The following is a 21239-nucleotide window of genomic DNA, read 5'->3' as shown; positions in this document are numbered from 1 at the left end:
AGTGGTGATGGGGCCATGGTGGGTGTGGGAGGCGGTGATGGGGCCATGGGGCGTGTGGGAGGTGGTGATGGGGCCATGGGGGATGTGGGAGGCGGTGATGGGGCCATGGGGCGTGCGGGAGGCGGTGATGGGGTCATGGGGCGTGTAGGAGGCGGTGATGGGGCCGTGGGGTGTGTGGGAGGGGCTGTCTCCTTCTGAGGGAGATGCACAGGTACAAGTGGCTGACCTTGGTGAGAATCCTTCCTAGGACCTAGAGGACCTGTTATACCATCACTCAGGAGGGGGCTGACTCAGTCTTTCGTCTAGCTGGGTGTTTGCAAGTCTCCAGGCAGACAGTGCCAAAGCAAATGGTACCAAATGAAACCAGGCTGATGATTTTTTTTCTCTTACCACCAAGCCCCTGGAGGTGAAACTTGAGAGGTTCTTCCCCGCCTCTCCCGGGCTCTCCTGCCCCCGCCTCTGACTTGTTTTCCTTGACTCTGACTTATAAACTTTTCTTTACACATCTCTCTATTTTATTATCTATATTCTTGCCAGTGACTCTGAATCCTTGGTGATATCAGCTGAGGTGTAAGAAGTAAATGAGGGCTTCCCCGGTGGCTCAGTCAGTAAAGAAACCACCTGCAATGCAGGAGACCTGGGTTTGATCCCTGGGTTGGGAAACCCCCTGGAGAAGGGCATGACAAACCACTCCAGTCTTCTTGCATGGAGAATTCCATGAACAGAGGGGCCTGGCATGCTACAGACTATGGGGTTGCAAAGAGTCGCACACGACTGGGCGACTAAGCACAGCACAGCACAGCAAGAAGTAAATGAACAAAAGATGAGGATAGAAACAAAGTAAGGTTTGGGTTTGCCCAGAGTTTTTCAGGGTGTTCAGCTAACACAGTATTTCAACTTCTGGAACTTTCCAGGGTATGTTTGACCCTATTTCAAAATCACTAGTGGGTTCTGATTGCTCCAGTGAGACCCTGAAGTGGAATGAGGCAGTGAGTCTGGAAAAGCCAGGTTACACTCTGATCTTAGGACCTCGGGTGAGGGGTGAGGAAGCAAAAGAAACGGTGAAGAGGGTGGCATTGCAGGAAGCACAAGTCAGGAGAGCCAGGACAAGAGCATGTCTCCAGGAGGAGAGGACGGACAAAGCTGTGCTGTGACTTACAGGCACCTTTGACTGTGCAGACGCTTTCCTTCAGAAAAATACAAAAAATGATCAAGGTGCTACTGTACAGCATAGGGACCTCTGCTCAGTGTTACATGGCGGCCCGGATGGGACGGGAGTTTGGAGGAGAATGGATGCATGTGTATGTACGGCTGAGTCCCCTTGCTGTCCGCCTGAAACTGTCACAGCATTGTTAAGCAGCTGTACTCCAAAACAAAACAAAAATTTTTTTAAATTACATTTTATGACTGCTCTGGTAGAAAGATAAATATAATCCTGGCTGGATGCATGGTTATATATTCAGTTTTTTTCTTTTGGATTTAAAAGAAATGAAAATATTAAGATATTGTCTTAACCTCTGAAAGCCCCCCCAAAGGCCCAGGCTTGTGTTCACTGTGCCTGGTGGGGCAGCTGGCTCTGGGTGGGGTCTGGGGAGTGGGCTTAGGCATTATCAGGGAAGTGTGGCATCCTGGGACCCCCTCAGCAGGAAAAGTAACTTGTGCCAGCTGGCAGCTGGGGCCTGGGTCCTTCATGCTTCTGCCGCCTGGTGAGGGGCAGATGACCGCAGAAAGCAGCTCTAATTCAACAGCTTCACTTTTCAAACAAGGAAGCCAAGACTCGGGGGAGGAAGGTGTCTGACGTCTAAATTATCTGAGTGGACATTTGGTAAGAACACCAGTAAGGAAGGTCCCTGGGGTTTGGACAGCATGTGGTCCCATGCAGACAAGAGTCTGTGAGTGCAACCTCACCCCACAACGCGGCAGGGGCCCCGCGAATGTGAAGCTCACTAACTTAGACTTCCTGTGACTACATGTGGACAGGGGCTCTGCTCCAGTGTGCTTTTGTGCTGTCTATGATGAAAGGATATATGTATATAAAGACAAAGTATGAACAAAATGGGGAAGGGTATTTAAATTACTCAAGTACTTTGGTATGTTCAAGCCCTTCAGAAGCACCAATTATGTGGTAATACCTAATAGTAAACCTGTGTGCTACCCCATAGGTAATATTTGCCTAGTCATTAAAATAGGTTTGTTTTATTTATAAGCAGTGAGACCTTTATAAACAGTGTATTAAGAACAGTACAGAAAGCAGTAAAATTCTATTTCTTAAAAAAAAAAAAAACCAGAATGCCAATATCTTAACCAGATTTGTTTCTGAATGTCCTTTGTTGGAGCAAAAAGACCATTGGGGCAAACTTTTCAGCTGTTAGTTGTGAGTGGACCTTGCAAATCTACAGCAAATGAATGGCCACCATCAACAATAGCTGGTATTAATGATTGCAGCTCAAAAGGAAGGAAAACAAACCAAAAATCAAAAGTACTAGCACTTAGCCCTTTGTAACCCTGGGGGTTTGAAGGGTTTCAGCACAATTGAACCTCACCCTTGTACATGGAGCTGTCAAGAACGTGGGGTGCATTACCAAAGACGTCGCTTAATACAGTCCTGGCCCTTCCTCTGTTGGACTTAAAATGGTTCAAACCATTATATTTCTTTCTTTCTTTTTTTTTTTTTGGCCATACTGCAAGACATGTAGAACTTTTTGGACCAGGAATCAAACCCTTGTGCCCTGCAGTGGAAGTGCAGAGTCTTAACCCCTGGGCCGCCAGGGAAGTCCTCAAACCATTATATTTGTGAGGACCCCTGCTTCTGGGACTTCCTGATTTAACAAGAAAAGAATGTAATTAATTTAGTGATGAATCAGGATCAAGAATTTCCACGTTTCACTTTTTTTAATAGTGAAAATCCATAAGCGTTTAAAATATTCTGAGACACACCTAGCTTAACAAACACCATGGACCTTCTTGTATCTGTGACGTCACACACAAACCAGCCAGCACCTGAGTGCTGGTTGGCCCCCTTTGGCACTGGAACACAATAATTTATTAAGCTTCAATACTTAATAAGTGTGCACAAATATCATGCAAACGTACAGCCGTACTCACAAATGAAAAGTGTATTAGAGTCTTAGACGTATGCAAAACATCTTGTAAACAAAAGGGAAGAGGTTGGTATTTTCTGTACAAAATATGCAGGTTTTCCTTTTTTAAAAAATAATCTGTAAGATGCATCATACTTCAGGCATTTTCAAAAAGTGAAAACTGTATAAAAATAAATATTCTATGTACAAACACACACACAGGCCAATCCCAGGTTAGAGGCATCACTGCAAAACAAAAACAAACACAGAACAACATGGGGTTAGTGTCTGTGGGTGTTTATTTCCCTTGTGGGAAGTGAGGTAGGTCTCGTTCTGGGTTGGATGGGAGAGCTTTGGGTAGGGGACCTGGGGGAGCCGGGAACCCCCTCCTCCAAGACCCTGGTGCTGTCAGCATCCAGTGGGAAACTATTTAACACTTTTTCTTTCCAGTCATTCCCCTCATTGGTCACTAGAGGGCACTTTCTCTCTATGCAGCCTTTGGAGGCCTGGCTGTTGAATTACCGAATCTTCCCAGAATGAATTCATGATGTGCATCAATAGACATCAGGCTCTCTAGCTGCTTCTTGCTTCTCCAGCTGCTTCTTGCTTCTCCCAGACATTGTACCTCTTGAGAGTAGCTTTTCTTCCCCTGCTAAGCTCAATCATTTCTATCTCCTAACCATCCACAGCAACCCTGAAGAAGAAAATCTTTTTCTTAGGGGACACACCTCTTTCCTGCTTCTTGGAGCTTTAACTAGGTCTAGGGGAATTAACCAAGAGGATGAAGTGACAGACAGATTCCTGGGGAGGAATCTCCCTTGAAAGCAGAGCTTTTCCTCTCTCTGGCTAGGGGGTGTTTTAGGTACCTGGGTGAGTAGATGCTCAACCTACATCTTGGTGTCTTGGTGGTTTCACTGCTTTTACCGAATCTTGTGAGCTAATGAGATGGTGGACACTTAGCCAGAGGAGTGGATTCATCTCACTGTAAGTGAGTGCTGTCACTGGGCAGGACTGGATTAGTTAAGCACAAACTCTTGGACAGGTAAGGATCTCCAGCTCGTTAATGAGAATGAACCAAGATCTTGAGACAGTGGTGGTGGAGGGCTGTTGAAAAGTCTCTGAACAGGAGGAAGGTGAAGGGAAGCCATAGGTGGGACTGCATGGCAGGTGCTGCCTTTTCCAAGACCAAGTTGGGTTTCTGGATTAGGAAACCAATGGCCCTGGTCATGCCGGGGAGCCTTGCACATTGGGGGCCCTGGATGAGTCGGGTGACTCTGTTGAGGGCACAGCCCTTTGGTGTCAGGTGGCTTTAATGATGACAAATGCCAAAGGCAAGCGTGAACAAATGAAACCTCCCTGTTGGTAGGAACTGTGGGACTCCAAGAGAGGGTGGGCAGGTCTCGATGTGCAGAAGCGTGAAACTCTGACTATTTAAGTTCAAGAGGAAGGGTTGAATGACGAGCTGGCAGGTCTCTGTGAGGAGGTATAGAATCCATATGACTTTATCCTTAAAGCAACTGAGATTTCCTACATCTGGATAAACGTCATCATCTGGCTTAAACGGCCTCTTATGAACACTATGAGACTAGCTAATGATAACTGATTTTGAAACATGGTTTAGAATTCCTTGTAGAAGAAGTATGGTATAAATTAACCTCAAGAAGCATAAAGATGTCATCTGTCCAGGAACATGGAAATTCCATACTCTGGGTTTGCTGATGCCCTAAAAACCATTTTTAAATGTTCTCAAATGCATGCAGTGAGTGGAATGTTTAACGGGCACCCTGGTTTTGGGACTGTTCCTTTTTGGACCCATGTCTTGCTGCCTCATCTGCAGGAAGGCCTGGAAGGGAAATCGTGCATGCTTTATCCCACGGCAGAAAATGGAGCCCACGTACAACTCTGCCCTGAGGCCCTGGAACCCCGGGAAAGCTTACCTTGTTCCAGCAGCCCTGGACTGGCAAGCCATCTTCACCCTGCAGTGAGGAAGAAAGGCAGACGGCTCAGACTCACCGGGATGGCCCAACAAGCAGCAGGATAAGGGGAACAAGGGCGCGGCCCACCTGATATTGTCTGTTTCTCTTCTCTACCCCAGGGCCTAGCCTCGGAAGGAGGCAGGAAGCAAGCCCGCCTGTCTGCTTGCAGGCCGAGCTCACATGTAGTGACAGCTCAAAGCTGAGATGGGCTGTCCTATCGCCTGTGGGCCCGTGAGCAGAGGCGACCTGAGCGTGGTGGAGAGGACAGTCCGGAGGCCTGCTGGTCTCCTCTCTGGCTGTACTGGGTGTGCAGTGCCTGTGGGCAAGCCACTCAGCACCTGGAGGCTTCAGTTTCCTCCTCCATAAAACCTGGGGAAGGTGCGGCTCTATGGAACGAACACACCCCACTCTCTCATTCTCTGATTTCTCTCTCTTCCTTAGCAGCTGGGGGCGGACATCCAGGCAGCTCCCATCTGTTGATCAATAAGGAGGAGGAGGGTTGATTTCGCAGGCTTTCACCGTGGGGCTGAGGTGCCTTCAGCAAGGAGGCGGGGCTCCCGGCACAGCCTTTGCTGTCTCATGGGACTTGGGGGGCTGCGCAGTGGTAGGATGAGAACCCACCAGGGGCCACTTGTCCCCTCTGCTGGTGCACCCGCTGAGCACCTGAAGCCTCAGGACATCCTGAGTCTCCTCCGCCCCCGGCTGTCCTGGCTGCTCTGGTGCGCCCTGGGGGAAACTGGAAACCCCTGAGGAGCAGGCAGGGAGGATGAGGCTGAACCAGGGCAGCGATCTGGTTCTCAGTCTGAGTCTATTAGAACTGCAGCCCAGGTTCTAGAACTCCAGGTTCCAGGGCAGAGAAGGAGATGCACACAGGGTTTCAGGAGACCCGAGCAAGTGGTCAGCCCCCGAGGGGCTGGAATGGGAGCCCCCTATGCCTGAACCTACTCATCCACCCATGACAGGCGCGGAAACTGCTCACCTGGAGCCCAGCAGACAGCTGGCCCTGCACGGGTGCTGAAGAAGTCTAGTTACCTTGTACTAAAAATCCTGATCAATAGCGCCGCCTCTCCCCCACCCCCGCCCCTGCCGCCCACTGCCCCACGCCCACAGTAACACAATGCAGGAGACGGCAAACAGCAACAACGCCAAACAAGAAAGGGAAGGTACGTAAACTTCCAGAGCAAAATTAAGACAAATGATACATTATTGGAGAAAATGCCAGTTTGCATTAAAGGTCAAATCAAGGTGACTTTCACCATCCCTTCTGGGTTGGGGAGGTTCTGCAGGGGAAGGTGGTGCATCCCAGGGTTCCATGAAGACCTGGGTCCCGTTTCCCAGCCCGCCATAGCGCAACACTTCCCATGGACTCTGGGAGGGACAGGCGCCTCCGCGGACCACAGCGACTTCCCATTGGCACGTGGACGGTGGCAGGGGGGACAGAGGAGGGCTGGGCAGGCAGGGAGGGGGTGCAGTGGCAGTGTGTGGGTGAAGAGCAGGGTGAGGAGCCAGGGCTGCAGCCGGCAGAACTCAGATTTCGGGATCCTGGAAAAGGCTGTGGTAGAAGGGATGACTGGTTGATGATCAGCGGAGGTGCCGTGGAGGGCGTGGGAGATTCCATGGCTGAGAAAGGTGCCTGTGAGGTGCATGCTGCATGCTGAGGATTCAGGAGACCGGGTGGGGGACAGGAAGCAGCCACTCTGTCAGCTTAATCTGCCTCTCCTGGTCCCTGAAAGTCCCTTCAAGGGGCTCTGTGGTCACCTGTCAGGGTCACATAGCATCTTTTCTTATAGCTTTTTCTCCTCTGTCCCAAGATAATTCCTGTGTGACTCTGGAGTGGGGATGTGAGGCTGGGAATTCTCATCTGACAATTACTGGTATGAAAATAGCTCCACGAGCTCCAGACCTCCTTGGGAAATTTAGGGGGGGCAGGAAGCTTGTGAGCAAACTGCCGTGGAATGAAGGGCCATCTTCTGCTTCCCCCATAGTGCGCTGAAAGGATTGCTGTAGAAGCCTAGAAGGTCCCTGCCTGGAGAGGGACTGGACCTTGGGAACCAGAACTGTAGTCACTTAGGCAGGTCTTATGCTTGGGAGTGGGTCCCCGATGTCTCCCTTCCTCCCTGTCTCCTCCCGTCCCTTCCTTAACCACATTCTCAACCTTTCCATGTTCTTCTAGACTTTTTGGTGGCAAACCACTGAAAGATAGGGGAAAAAAAGAGGAAGCCAAGGGAGGGTCTTGCAGCATCTTCTGGGATTCAAGCAGAAAAGGATGAACCCTCTAGGATCTAGAATCCTGATTTTGGACCATCCTTTCGTACTGGGGTGTCACCTGGACAGTGATCCCAGGTCTGTGCTGGAACGTCAGGCAGAGTACCCCCTCCTCTAACTTTGGTTCTAGAACTCCTCATTCTTCCCTGTGTTTATAAGGGTGTCCATCTGTCCTCTGCTAAATAGTGAGATGTTGGTGTGGAGAGGGACATGGGGCCAACTTGGGCATCTCATTCAAATGTTCATCCAACTAACTGCAGTGTGTGAAGGCAGAGAAGTCACAGTCCTGAGAGCTAATGCAGAGACTCTACTTCCCTGGCTTCCTTTCTGGTGGCAGTTTTGTCTAGAAGCTGTTCTGAAAGGAGGGTCCGATGCAGCTAAAGCTGGCATTGGGTGGGTAGGACCAGCTCACATTAAGGTGATGGGCTTTTGAAGCGGCTGCAAGAGGAAGAAAAAGAAGCCTCCTGGCAGACTTTGCATGCAAGAGGGGGCTGTGCAGGAGCCCCTGAGGGCCAGCCAAGGCAGGGTGACCCTTGGTGTCCACAGAGTGAAGAGGTGGGAAGCGGAGGCCAGATGGAGGGAGCAGGAGTGTGGAGGGCAGTTGGAGAGGCACACAGGCACAAACCACACACGTGAGGAAGGCCATACTGGCCATGCAGGCAAGGGAGGGTGATGCCATACCAATGGGCACGGGGCATCCAGTCCGTCCAGCCCTGGTAACCCCGGCTCCCCTTTCTCTCCTTTAAAACCTCGGTGTCCCTGTTCACAAAACCAACCACGATGATTATTTCGGTCAAGGCTGGCCAGCTCCGCCTGTGGCGTGGAGAGGCCCAGTCTTATCCTGGCCAGGATGCAGGACCCTTAGGGCATCTACAGGTAAACCTCAAACCCCAGTTGATTCCCGCCTTCCCAATTCAGCCTTTGTGCTCTCTCTGGATCCAGGAATGTTGAGCTTGGCGACGTGTCCTTCCAGCCCCCTCTCTATTTAGAGACGCACTGGCGTCAACACACACGAGCTTCAACTTAATGCATCATAATTTCAGGACCTTCCAATGGGTTGAGGGACACTTGAGAAGCCCAGCAATGTGCCATGAATCATTCCTCACTGGCTGTTTTGGGAAGGCTTCCTGGGGGTGTGTGTCTACTGACCTTGGTCTGCAGTTTTGCAGGTTTTGGCCGGATGGCTGGTGGGCATTGAGAGGCTGTATATAAAAGCCCCTCTCTGGCCTCGTTCTGCCCCGTTTGGGACAAAGGTGACCCTCAGGAGATGCTAGCCCTGGCGTCCTGCATCCTGACCAAGTGGGAATTCAGATGACTTGAACTGCTGGCCACAGAGGTGGCCCCAAAACAAAGAAGGCAAACGGGGGTGGTTCACAAATGCTACCCTGGCTTCCAAAGCCATCCCGGAGCTAAGAGCCGAGGCCTGCTCCCAAATCCCTTTCCATGTGGTGTCTCCATTTCCACACATCAATTGTTCAGCATCTTCAAAGGGAAGGGACTTAGTGGGAATTGCTTGCAGCTGTGGTTTTAAGGCAACACCAACAGCGGGCAGAATTTCATCGGCCACATGAACAGACCGGTTTTGGTGGTGTCAATGGAGTCATTCGGTTTTCATCTTAGTTTATTTGCCTTCTTTGTTTCCAGCTTGCAAACCTCCAGGAAAAACCAGAAAAACCAAGTGATAGATGGAAACATACCAATGGACAGGGGGCATCTAATCCAGGCGCTCCTTGGTCTCCCTTATCCCCCTTAGGCCCTCTAGAGCCTTTCTTCCCCCTCTCCCCCTGTAAATAATGGTTTAGTCCAAGAAAAAAAAAAAACATCAAAACTTTAGGATCATTCATGTGTTAAGGTTAGAGACAGAATAAAAAAAAAGAGGGGAAAATAGATTCTCTCAATTAGGATAGTCTCCTCAACAGGATTAGGGATCAGTGTCCACCCCACCCCACAAAGAACCTGAGTATTTGGCTAAGGCAGGTGTGTGTGTGGGTCAGTAGGGCTGAGAGCCAGAGGTGGGAGGAAGTGCAGATGGGTGATACTAATTCTGAGCCCGGAATGCATCTATATAATGGACAGGGGGACCCATTTCCTTCTCTTTGAGGGTTCATTTTTTTAAGGGATCTGGAACTTCCCTGGAGGTCGAGTGGTTAAGACTCCCATCTTCCAATGCAAGGGGTGTGGGTTCGATTCCTGGTCGGGGAACTAAGATCCAATGTGCCACACAGCCAAAAATAAATAAAGATCATCATAGATCACTCATATTAGAGAAAAAGGGTCTGCCCTAACAGCTTTTGTCCCAGTTGGGTCCATCCCTTTGACATTCTCTTAGGAGGCAGGGTGATTTTGTTCAGAGCCCTGGTGTGTGTGTGTGTGTGTGTGTGTGTGTGTGTGTGTGTGTGTGTGAACCTGGCATGCAGGCACGTGCGACACACATGGTAGTACATGAGCTTGTGTGTGTGTACAAGTGCATGTGTGTATGTTGTGTGTCTAGGTTCTCAGCTGGGTCCTCCCGTTCTCTGGCCCATCCTGGTCTGAGGTCATGGGCAGCTACTTGTATACGGATATGTTGACTCAAGGAATTCATTTGTTTCTGAAAAGCTTCAGCAAACATCATCTTTCTAAACTGAACCCTATTTTACATGTGTCAAGGTCACTCTACATTTAAAGAAGGGCTGTGGGAAACTCTGTGTAATGAATTTGAGTTGGGGTTTTATATGTGGGATTTCCTTATGAGGGACCAAGCATGCCCCTGGGAAGTCTCCCTGGAGCTCTCCTCTATTGAAGGCCGGTTGTCTCAGGCTTGGGGGCTTTCACTGTGTCTCGGGGTGGGTAGCCTAATGGTCAGAGAGAAGGCTTGCAGCTGAACGGGATTTGCCTCTTCTCAGCCGCGAGACTTTGGGAGCTTACTTAACCTCTCTGAGCCTCAGTTTCTTCATCTGTAAAGTGTGGATAATAGCACCTCCCTCAGAACATTGTTGCGAGGTCTTTGTGCACATTTAGTGCTTAATACTGGCATATAGGGATAAAGGGCTTCCCTCATAGCTCAGTTGGTAAAGAATCTGCCTGCAATGCAGGAGACCCAGGTTTGATCCCTGTGTTAGGATGTTCCCCTGGAGGAGGAAATGGCAACCCACTCCAGTAGTCTTGCCTAGAGAATCCCATAGACAGAGGAGCCTGGCAGGCTACAGTCAATGGGGTCGCAAGAATCCAAGAGTTGGACACGACTTAGTGACTAAACCACCATAGCAATAAAGAACTTGCCTGCCAATGCAGGAGGCGTAAGAGATGCAGGCTCAATCCCTGGGTCGGGAAGTTCCCCTGGAGGAGGAAATGGCAACCCACTCCAGTATTCTTGCCTGGAGAATCCCATGGACAGAGGAGCATGGCAGACTATAGTCCATGGGGTTGCAAAGAGTTGGACACGACTGAGGCAACTTAGCACACACGCATGCACTGGCCTATAGTATGTGCTCAGTCATGACAGCAGCTTCATAATAAGAGCAGTAACAGTTGTCACTTCTTGTCAGCCACTGTAGGAGCCAAGGCTGCCGTCGGAGGCTGGGCCTCCTGTCTACAGTGTTCCAGCAGTGGAAGGCTACAGGGTTCCTTAGAGGGAGGCAATGGATAAGAATACTTAAGATGTTTCTCCAGGCCTTTGAAAATTACCCACATTTCTTGATTTCAGAGGTTACCTGCAATTGCCAACACATCCTTCTAAGTGAGTTTTCTAAAATGCAAATGCCTACTTAGTGTGTTTAAGAGGAAATGTGTCTATGCATCTTAGGTGTCATGGCATTGGCTCTAAGATATGCCCACCAATGAGGAAATCATGGGACAGTTAACCTGCAGACAGTGGACAAGCGAAACCACTTGCTATTTGGATGAAGAAGCCCTGTGGGAAACTTTCTCAGGTAGGTGCCCCTTATACTCTGGGTGAGGCCAGCACAAAAGTGAGCACAGTTCCTTAAGTTCAGAGTGTGAGCACAGCTCCAGGGAGTGGGGCTCTGCAGGTCCTGATGATGGGCCTGTGGGGGGCAGAGGGTTAGCCGAGGTCCCTTCAGGATGGGAAACTTGCACTCTGGGCTGTCAGGTTCTAAGGGCACAGGAAGTGGCCTTATTGGGTCATCAGAGTTGTAACTTCACCTACATCCTCGCTGCTCCCTTTCCCAAGAGGACCCCTCTGCCTTGGTGCAGAGGGGTGTCAAATTGGTATGGGAGGGGGGCAGGCAGAATCAAGTGGCAGGGCGTTCTTAAAAAATGAACAACACTGCTTTTAGAGGAAATAAACTGAAGCTGGAGGACTGGAAGGGAAAGGATGAGGCTATGGGATTATTATAATGGGTGAACCTATCTAGAGGGAGAAATATTCAGGGAGTAAAGGGAGGAAGAAGCAGGCCCAGGCCAAGAGAGAGCAGACTGGGGAGAGGAAGGAGGCAAGGGGACCTGGGGAAGCAAGATGCAAAAATGCATGCGCACCCACATGCATGCACACAAGCCATGTACATACATGCACACGCATGCACTCTCCCATACACACACACCTGCACACACACACACATTGCAGACGGCACCTCTCGGAGAGTGACAGAAGCTGCATGAATGCTCCCAGACCTTTCAGTTGGCTGGTTTGCAGGAAGCCCCACAGTGAAACCCAATTTTCCTGATGCCCCGATTGCCAAATTCACACCACCCTTTACCCTGTGATGAATTTTTTCATCCTAAAAGTGGCTCTCGGGCTAAATTCACAGAGCTGTTAAGGGACAAGGAGAATGCCCCTGGTGACAAGGACAGACTCTTTCCCCTGGCATGTGTGTCCCCTAAGAAAACTGCCAGTCTTGGCCTCTGGGCCTTGCCCACCACCATGAGGACCGTCCTCCTTCCATGAGCAGGAAGGAGGCCCCAAGACCATTCTCTAGTGGGACTTGGAGTAGCTTGTTCTTAAGGCTGTGTCTTGGGTCACTCGGAGATAGGATAACAGACCTGGGGCACCCATCCGAGCCTCTCTGATGGGGTGCCCCAGGTGTGACGTGAGGCAGAGTTTGGGAGCCCCCTTCCATAGCCAGTGGGCATGAAGGACTTTGAACATCTCCAGCTTCACCTCCACAAGCAGTAATGAAACTTCCAACCTGAGCATCACCTAAGCACTTCTGGCCTTTTCCCTAGACCAAAGTGTCAGCCTTCTGAGTTTCCAGGTGCCAGAAAAAACTGGTCATGGCACAGAGCTGACTCTGCTTGGACCTTTCTTCATTTTGGAGGCTTTTATCACCAAGCGCTCATCTCTCCCCTCAAAAGCCCCATTAAGGCCAGTGGTGTGAAGAGGTCTGAAAGAGGAGGCGAGCTGTCGGGGGTACTCTTCTAGGACATTCTGGCTCCTGAGAGTCAGATCTCTTGGACGGAAGAATTATCTGGCCCTTGATTTGGAGACCTGCCCTTTGGAAGAAGTCTACTGGTTTTTTATGAGGCACTCCAAGGAAGGTTCGTGTAACTTGCCTGTTTTCTGGACTTGATTTTTACTAAGTGACATATTGCTAATTTATATGTGGGACAGGGGAGAAGTATATAAAACCTTAGAATAGGATCTGGAGAAGAAATATTTTCCCACTGAATCATGGGGCCTCAGTGGCTCATTCAATGACCTCGGTTCTTTAAGCATCAGAGCCACCAGCCTCCCACCATCTCTCCATCTGTGACAAGGGCATTGAAAATTTTTATTTATCGGCTTCACTGCATGATGTGTGGAATCTTAGCTCCCCAACTCGAGCTCCCTGCATTGGAAGGGCAGAGTTTTAACCACTGGACTCCCAGGGAAGTCCTGACAAGGGCATTTTCTTGCCTCGCTTCTGCCTCTAGAGCCACACAGTCACCACCACTGGAAAGATTGGTTTTGTAGCTTTCAAATGGCCCAGTGCCTCAAGCCAACTGAAAAGTCTTAAGAAAGAGGCTTGACAAGTATTAACTGAACATAACAAAGAAAACCAGAACACTCCAGAAACAAATTAGAAAGGAGGTTAGTATGCCAACTGAGAGGTGGAATGATCAATTATTTTAGTGGCCTGAACTCTCGGATGCCAGTGTTGGAGGTGGGCTTTCCAGGCCGCCGTAACTGGCTGGCCCATTTCTGGAAGTGGGTCTGTTTATTCCAGTGGTTTATTCTGAGCCTCTCTGATGGGGTGCCCCAGGTGTGATGTGAGGCAAAGTTTAGGAGCCCCCTTGCATAGCCAGTGGGCGTGAGGGGCTTTGAACATCTCCAGCTTCACCTCCACAAGCAACAGCGAAGCAACGATGGGCTTTTCATGGACAGTCTGAGAGGGTAGCTTTGCCTTTCCTTTCCTGTTCATAGAATATATGGGATAAATGGATTGCTTCTGACCAGCTGTCAGAAAGGAAACTTTAGGAATATGGAACTGTTCAGTAAATCCATCTTAAATGGAAGAGACTGGTGCTGATGCCAGATATAAATGTACCGATTCTGGCATGTTCTATTCATGAACGCTCTATTATCAGTGTTCAAAGACGAGCCAGAAGACCAGGCTTCTGCAAGTCCCGTGCTCTGTGTCTAACTCTCGTGGGGACTCAGAACGTCTTATCATAGTTTGGAGCATGTTTCTCCTGTTCTTCCTACTCTTCTTCTACCTCTAAGATCCTGGAATATTATTCCCACTAGAAGATGCTCTTGGCCTTCTAGGGGACGTGCACCCCACTGAGAACCACCGTGACGAGGCAGCCAACAAGACGTTCTAGAAAGGAAGCAAAGGCCAGCCCTTGGTGAGATGTTGTGCGATGACTGCTCCTGGGCACCAGTGTGCCATGTGGCCGTCAGGTGGCTGTGGATGCCGTGGACACTCAGGACTGTGTCCTGGTGAAGATGGCAGAAACTAAAGGAGGAGCAGGGTCCTGAAAGCCGTGACTCATGTCATAGTCCTGCCGACTCTTTCCAAGAGAAGCAACGGCTGGGATCCTTTTAAAAGGTTTGCCTGTGTACAACAGTTGTCTGCTTGTTCTTGGAGCTGGGATTTATTTTCTCTCTCACCAGTGACCTGGGATGCCTGGTAAAACTGGGTGTCAGAAGACGAGGACTCGGCAATGATGGATGTAAAAATCTCGTTTAGGGGCCCATTATCAGGGCAACCTAGAGAGAGCTGGGCTTGTGACTCCTGTCACTGAATGGCAATGCTAATCTGATGGCCGCCCTGGGACTCAGCCTCCCCTTTCCTCGTGGAAAAATACGTGCTACAATTTCAGGATTAGGTCCCTAGGCTCCCTGAGTGCCACGAATTAAGCCCCTCACTAGAAAGTCTTTTAATTTAGAATGATTTATCAGGAAAAACTGTATTTCCACATTGAGTCAGGAATCCCCAGTTGGTCATTCCACCTCGCCATGAAGACATTAGTGATCAGAGCCAAAGTGTGAGGACTCAGACTGACCCGGTTTCCTTTGTCCCCGGGTGGTCCGTGTAAACCCTGCAATAAATCAGAGAAACAAAAACATGTTAAGGAGAAAACACAGGATGGCCACACAGTCCTTCCTTCCAGGCTTAAAAAGCTCTTTGCTGCTGCTGCTAAGTCGCTTCAGTCGTGTCCAACTCTGTGTGACCCCATGGACTGCAGCCCACCAGGCTCCCCGTCCCTGGGATTCTCCAGGCAATAGTACTGGAGTGGGTTGCCATTGCCTTCTCCAATGCATGAAAATGAAAAGTGAAAGTGAAGTCACTCAGTCGTGTCCGACTCTTCGCGACCCCACGGACTGCAGCCTACCAGGCTCCTCTGCCCGTGGGATTTTCCAGGCAAGAGTACTGGAGTGGGTTGCCATTGCCTTCTCCACATAAAGCTCTTTACTGGTGCCTAATTCATCAGAGACAGGTTTCATGAGCCCCATTTTAAGGAAGGGGGACAAAGGAGAATACCTGCTCAAGGAACTTGACCTAGAGACAGATAATGAGTTATGGGTAAAGTCAGACACAGTTCTGGTTTCTCACTCTGCAGCCAACACCCTGGCCTGGGGTCGGGTTCTTCTAGATGGGAGCAAAGACTGCTCCTGGATAGGCAGGTGTTTGCATGGCTTTCCCACCTGCCTCTTCTTCTTTTTTTTTAATTGGAGGATAATTACTTAACAATAATTGTGTTTGTTTCTGCCATCCATTAACATGAATCAGCCATAGATATATATATGTCCCCTCCCTCTTGAACCTCCCTCCCACCTCCTACCCCATCCCATCCCTCTGGGTTGTCAGAGTACTGACCAGATTTGGGTTCCTAGATCCCACTTGCCTCTTGCTATAAAAATGACTCCAAAACTCCTGAGCCCCTCTTTTCAAGGTGCAAGTTGTTCTCTATTATTTTTTCCTTCAATTTTTTTTATTGTGGTAAAATATGGCCCTACTGTTAAAGAACCTGGCTTTCAATGCAGGATACATAAGAGATGTGGGTTCGATTCCTGGGTCGGGAAGATCCCCTGGAGGAGGGCATGGTAGCCCACTCCAGTATTCATGCCTGGAGAATCCCACGGACAGAGGAGCCTGGCAGGCTACAGTCCATGGGGTCGCACAGAGTTGGACATGACTGAAGCGACTTAGCACACAGCACAAAATTTCCCTTCTTAACCATTTTTCAGCATTCAGTTCAGTGGTATTAAGTACACTCATATTTTTGTGTAACTGCCACTACTTTCCATCTTCAAAACTCTTTTTACCTTGCAAAACTAAAACTCTGTATCATTAGACAGTAACTACTCATTCCACCTTTCATCAGCGCTCTACTTTCTGTCACTATGGTTTTGACTACTATAAATACCTCATATAAGTGAAGTCATACAGTATTTGTCTTTCTGTGACTGGCTTATCTCACTTAAATGTCCCCAGGGTTCACCGTAGTGTAGAATGTCAGAGTTTCCTTCCTAAGACTGGAAAATACGCTACTGCACACATATACCACGTTTTGATTATTCATTCATGTATCTACAGACACTTTGGTTGCTTCACATTTTTAGCTCTTGCAAACAATGTTGCTGTGACTAAACCTCTCTACAAGACTGCTTTCAATTCTTTTCCTCCTTGTCTTCTGCTGGAGAGGGATGTAAAGCAAAGACTGGCTGGAGGTGTCGAAGCACTGCCGAGTATGGAACCCAATTAGTGTACGACCTTCAAGTGGGTGGGAAACCAAAGTCCTGCCCCTCCCAGGCAGCCGACTTCTATAACCCAGCAAGGAGAAGTCCATTGCAAATGGGAAGCTGCCTGTCTTGGGAGATGTCTCCCTGCCGTCTAGTGATCTGGACGTGGCTCTGTCCCTGCATGAGGGCAGGGACCATGGCACAGTCACCTGTGAGACCCTCACTGCATCGAACACAGAGGCCTTCAGGGAAGAGGCTCAGCCATGTGTGCCAGATGGTCCGCACTGGTGAGGACCTGATTCCCTATCAGGGGCCATGGGCCCCGGGGTTTGCCTGGAGCAGAGCCCAGCAGGGGAGTGCTAGAGAGTGGGCTGGTGGCAGTTGGCTGCTTCATCTGTCACAGAGATGAGAATTCTCCTCGCTTGGCCCTAGATTTTTTGCTCCAGGCCCTGGGTATTCTGTTTGACAGTGCTTCTGTGGTGGGGGACCCGGGCGGGTGGAGCCTCTGATCCCATGAGACTTACAGGAAGCCCAGCTGCTCCCGTTGGTCCTGTCATCCCAGGGTCACCTTTGCTGCCCTGAAACCAGAGAAAGAACACATGAGCCTTCCCTGACATGGTAACCTTCCGACAGCCACTTTCTGTTTTCATACGAAACCTGGGCAACCTCTCCAGTCTCCTCAAAGAGCCTCCCAGGAAGTAAGGGCTGGTTGGAAGGTGGGGTGACTACATGGACTACACGCCCTGAGGAGGGGGCTTGGGAGCTCCTCTCACCCTTCTTCCACAGATCCTGGCCTCTGTGGACATTTGTTTGTTGGGGCGGGCGTACTGGCTGGCCAGAGGCAGAAGCAGGGGAGGAGACCAAGGAACAGGAAATGGGCATGGCAAGGCAGACAGGGAGAGAGAAGGAAGGGGGCAATGGGGAGAGAAAGAGAGCTCTGATTTCTCTCCGAAGCTGCAGGTGTCACCCCTCAGAGCAGCCACCCTGGTTCTCCAAATGGCTGCAGAGCTCGGGGAAGCCCACATCTGTCTCCAGAAGCTCGCTCCCCCACCTCACCCTCCCCCCGTTGTGTAGTCTGAGAACCAAAGAGACAAAGCCTCTCCTGTGGGCAGAGTCAGCAGGGTGGGCTTTCTGCTCTTACAGGTGGAGAGCCCAGCAGATGCCCACTCAGAGGTCCAGTGCCCATGCCAGCTCTCCAGTGATGCCAGGCCCTGAGAGTGTGGAAACCAGGCCTGGTTTGGAGGAGCTGGTGTGGGGAGCTTTCCTCCCCCAACCCCTGCACAAGCCCACTGCACTGGTTGTGGGAGAGTGACCCACGAGAGCTGGTCTGATGCGCAGGTCTCCTGGCTTCTTGACATCCCCAGGATTTCTAACACCACCTGGCACCATGTTCTGTGCTGTTTCCCTAAGTCACTGCAGAGTTCAGGCATGTCTGGTGACAGCAGGGTCTGGGGCCTCGCCAGTCACCTGTGAGCGAAGCCAGGTGACCAGAAACTGAGCGGAGGAAGCTCTCCAAGTCTCTGTTCACTTGTAGTTACAAAATGAGCACCCCGGGACCTCCCTGGCAGGGGTAGTAGTTAGGACTCAGAGCTTCTACTGTAGAGGGCATGGATTCGATCCCTGGTTGGGGAACTAAGAACCCACAAGCTGAGTGGCACGGCCAGAAAAAAAAAGAGCACCCCAGGCCTGCTGCACCCGCACAGGCTGGGAGGATCATCAAGAGAAGACGTGCATGAGGCGCTGGCTGGGTCTAGGAGGAACAGATGGGGGCTGAGACGGCTGGGCTGACACGGTGGCCCTGTGGGTCGCAGGAACCAGGACTGAGGGCCTGAGGCAGAGGGGGGGCTGAGGGGCCCCTGGTCTACCTCGCTGGGCACTCACCCTCTCTCCCTTTGGTCCCGCTGGGCCTGGAACTCCGATTGGTCCTGGAGTACCCTGGGGAGGTGAGAAAATGCGGAGGTGAGGGCCCTGATGCTAAGGGGAGCCCAGGATCCCCGCCCGATGCCTGGAGATGAGCAAGGTCCAGAGGCCCAGTTTTCAGGGTTGGCGAGGCCCGGCTCGTGCAGGGTGGACATTGGACTGGGCCGCGTTCCTGTTTGGTTTTGGGGGCCTCGGGGAGAGAGCTCTCCCCCCTGCCTCAGAGCCAGATTTGAGGAAGGAAACCCTTTCGCGTCACAGCCAAGCTTGCCAAGGCTGAAAACGGCAGGAGAACGGTTGCTTAGTTTGCTCCCAGAAGCGCTCGGGAGGGAGTTGACGCCATCCCAGGGGTGGGGAGGCTGGGGGCTGGCACGCCTTTGCTGACGCAGCTCCACATGCAGCGGGAGGGTCTTCATGCCACAGAGACCGATGCAGACGCACACACAGAGGCAGGCGTGGGAGGGTCATTCAGCCATCGTCCACCCCCACCCCGCCCCCACTGCGGGCCCTGGCCTTCAGCTTCTGGCCGGGCCTTCTGTCCCCATCCCAGGCCCTGAGGGACAGGCTGGATTGGAGAGTAGATTAGTGGATGTCTGCTGACGCTGGCCTGCCGTGGAGGTGTGCCCTACGTGCCCCTGACTTGGGGTTGCAGCCCCACAGGGCAGTGGGGGTGATCAGAGCTGTGTTGCTTAGAAACAGAGTGGGGCTTGCTAGGGCATAATTAAACATCTTCTCCAGGTTCCTGATTTACAGCACTGCTAGGCGAAACCTATAATTCAGAGCTTCCTATTGCTCAGCCTCAGTGATTGTATTTCTTGCTCAGGACATGAGGACTGGGCCTGGGCCTATGGGCGGTTCCTGGTGGTGCTGGGATGTAGCTGTGACAGGTTGGGTGGGAGCAAGTGGGCAAAGGCTGATTTACTTTAAGTGGAAAAAAGAGACATATGATGTTCGCGGTGGCCCCTTTGAGGGAGGAGGGAAAGATGTGGATGTCTGTGGCAGAGTGTCAGAATAGCACTCTGAAGTCACTGGTCAGCTTCAACTCCTCCCTCAAAGGCCTATAAACTGCGATTTTGGAGAAGTTTCTTGGTTTCCCTAAGAGTCCATTTTCCCACCTGTAAAATGGGAATGAGAACGGGAGTGTCTGCCTCCCAGGCTGCTGCCAGGTTAGAATGGATGAAAACGTGGCATGCGTTTGGTTCTGGGCCTGACACCTAGGAAGTGCCCAATAGATGTTAGTATTGGCAAGACAGGATCACTCTTCCTGTAAACATTTTCCTTTAACTTTCTGTTATTGATTTGATGAGAAAAAAACCTTCAGGTTCAAAGGGGACAGAAAATATAAATGTATACATTGCACTGCTCCCCTCTGTCCAATATGAATGGACTAAGTAGTTGAGAGGAAGTCATGGTTTCTCTGATTTCTGCCACAGATAATCTCTCTAGCTCAGACTGGCCACCTGGGAAAGGTGTGCTGGGTGCAAGGAGGACAGAGAGAGAGGGACTGTGGTGTGAGGCAGATGTGGTGAAGGAATGGATGTCAAAGGCTCTCAGAACACTAAGCTGGGACTTGCCTATGGCTCATCTATGCCCCACCCGCCCTCGCCCGTCAGTGCTGGCCTCACCCACATACATGTGGCTGCACAGGACTAGAAAGCCCTTGTGGGCAGACAGGAGATGGACAGAGCTCACAGGATGAAGACAACACAGCATGACGGGCACATACAGACACTGTTGTGTTTGGTGGGGATGAGTCACGGCCCAAACCCCTAGGGCTTGAGTCCCAGGCTGAACTCAGCATTCCTTTAGGAACAGATTCTTTGCTACTGGAGCAGCCTCCCACCCCACATCCAGTGGTCTTGAAACTCAGATGTGGGGACCCTGTGTGCATATATGAACAGGGAAATGGAGATGAAGGCCTATGGTCTTTGGTCAAGAGGCCTGAATAAGCACTTGTGAACTGAGCACAGATGTCACTTTTTGGTGTCGGTGGTGGGATAAGCCATGATTTATTGAAAAAAAAAAAAAAAAAAACAAACACAAGGCCACAGCAAGACAGATGAAAGGGCTTATAGGCCAGGAGTGGGGTGGGGTGGGGGTGGGTGGAGGGGTAATGGAGAAGTGACACTCACCGGTGGCCCAGGCCTGCCGTCCAAACCTGAAGCTCCCTGGACAAAGGGAACAGTTTGACCAGAAGAAGGGGAAGGGAGGAACGGGAGGGAGAAAAAGGGACCAGGGAGGGGAGAGGTGAGTGAAGCAGTGACTCTGGACAGACATAAATGCTGGTCATCAAACAAAATGGGAGAAATAAGCTTGGGAGGACAGGTAATGTATTCACATGAAAACCAACAAAAACATGGAGACACTGAGTGCAGTGTGGCCAACTGCTGAGCAAGCCGGATGGAGATCAGTGCCGACGGCCATCCCGATCCTCTGTGCCCCCTGCTCCCCTCTCTCCTTTCACCCTCTCTCAGAAACCTCTCTCCCAAGAGGCTGCAGTGTTCCAGGGAAAGAGATACAGAAAGTACAATCATGGAGAGGTGTCTGAACCAGAGCAAGTGCATCCTTCTACGGCCAGTCTTACATGGGGAAGACATGGCAGGTGGGGCCCCAGTAAGGATGGTCTTCCCAGCCTCCTCTGCACACCTGCTGATGTGAGTCCACACTAGGGGACCCAGGCGGCTCAGCTTTGGATTACGACATCCAGTAGATGCTGGCCTACTTCAGCTTCAACTAGGTGGGAGGAATTGGGCCTTGAATGATAATACTCATGCTGCCTGACATTTCTCTGGCACTTTACAGTTGGCAAAGCTTAACACAAACTCAATCCATTCATGTTATCCCAGACAGGACCTCTTTTATGGAAAAGAGGCTTTAGGAGCAGCTGATTGCTCC

The 21239-nt window shown here is 50.7% G+C and overlaps 1 protein-coding gene across 8 annotated transcripts in view; it reads right to left on the bottom strand.

Moving 5' to 3' along the window:
• Window positions 1–3020: 3020 nt before the first annotated feature.
• Window positions 3021–21239, bottom strand: part of LOC109553917 (collagen alpha-1(XIII) chain) — an 83266-nt gene continuing 65047 nt past the window's right edge. For 5 of the 8 annotated variants that reach the window (XM_070782195.1, XM_070782192.1, XM_019954223.2 and 2 more), the window contains 7 exons: window positions 20477–20512; window positions 18309–18362; window positions 16952–17005; window positions 14747–14782; window positions 9019–9105; window positions 5018–5056; window positions 3021–3326 (listed from right to left, as the gene is read on the bottom strand). In XM_070782195.1, coding sequence (XP_070638296.1) covers window positions 3324–3326; window positions 5018–5056; window positions 9019–9105; window positions 14747–14782; window positions 16952–17005; window positions 18309–18362; window positions 20477–20512 — 309 coding nt within the window. In that variant the 3' untranslated portion in view covers window positions 3021–3323. Of the gene's footprint in view, window positions 3327–5017; window positions 5057–8002; window positions 8081–9018; window positions 9106–14746; window positions 14783–16951; window positions 17006–18308; window positions 18363–20476; window positions 20513–21239 lie in introns of all 8 variants that reach the window. The other 3 variants (XM_070782193.1, XM_019954226.2, XM_019954224.2) reach the window with 3 other exon arrangements.

Source organism: Bos indicus, chromosome 28, assembly GCF_029378745.1.
Source record: "Bos indicus isolate NIAB-ARS_2022 breed Sahiwal x Tharparkar chromosome 28, NIAB-ARS_B.indTharparkar_mat_pri_1.0, whole genome shotgun sequence".
Lineage (NCBI taxonomy): Eukaryota > Metazoa > Chordata > Mammalia > Artiodactyla > Bovidae > Bos > Bos indicus.
The sequence above is the reverse complement of the archived record's forward strand: the minus strand, read 5'-3'. Positions and strand labels throughout refer to the sequence as shown.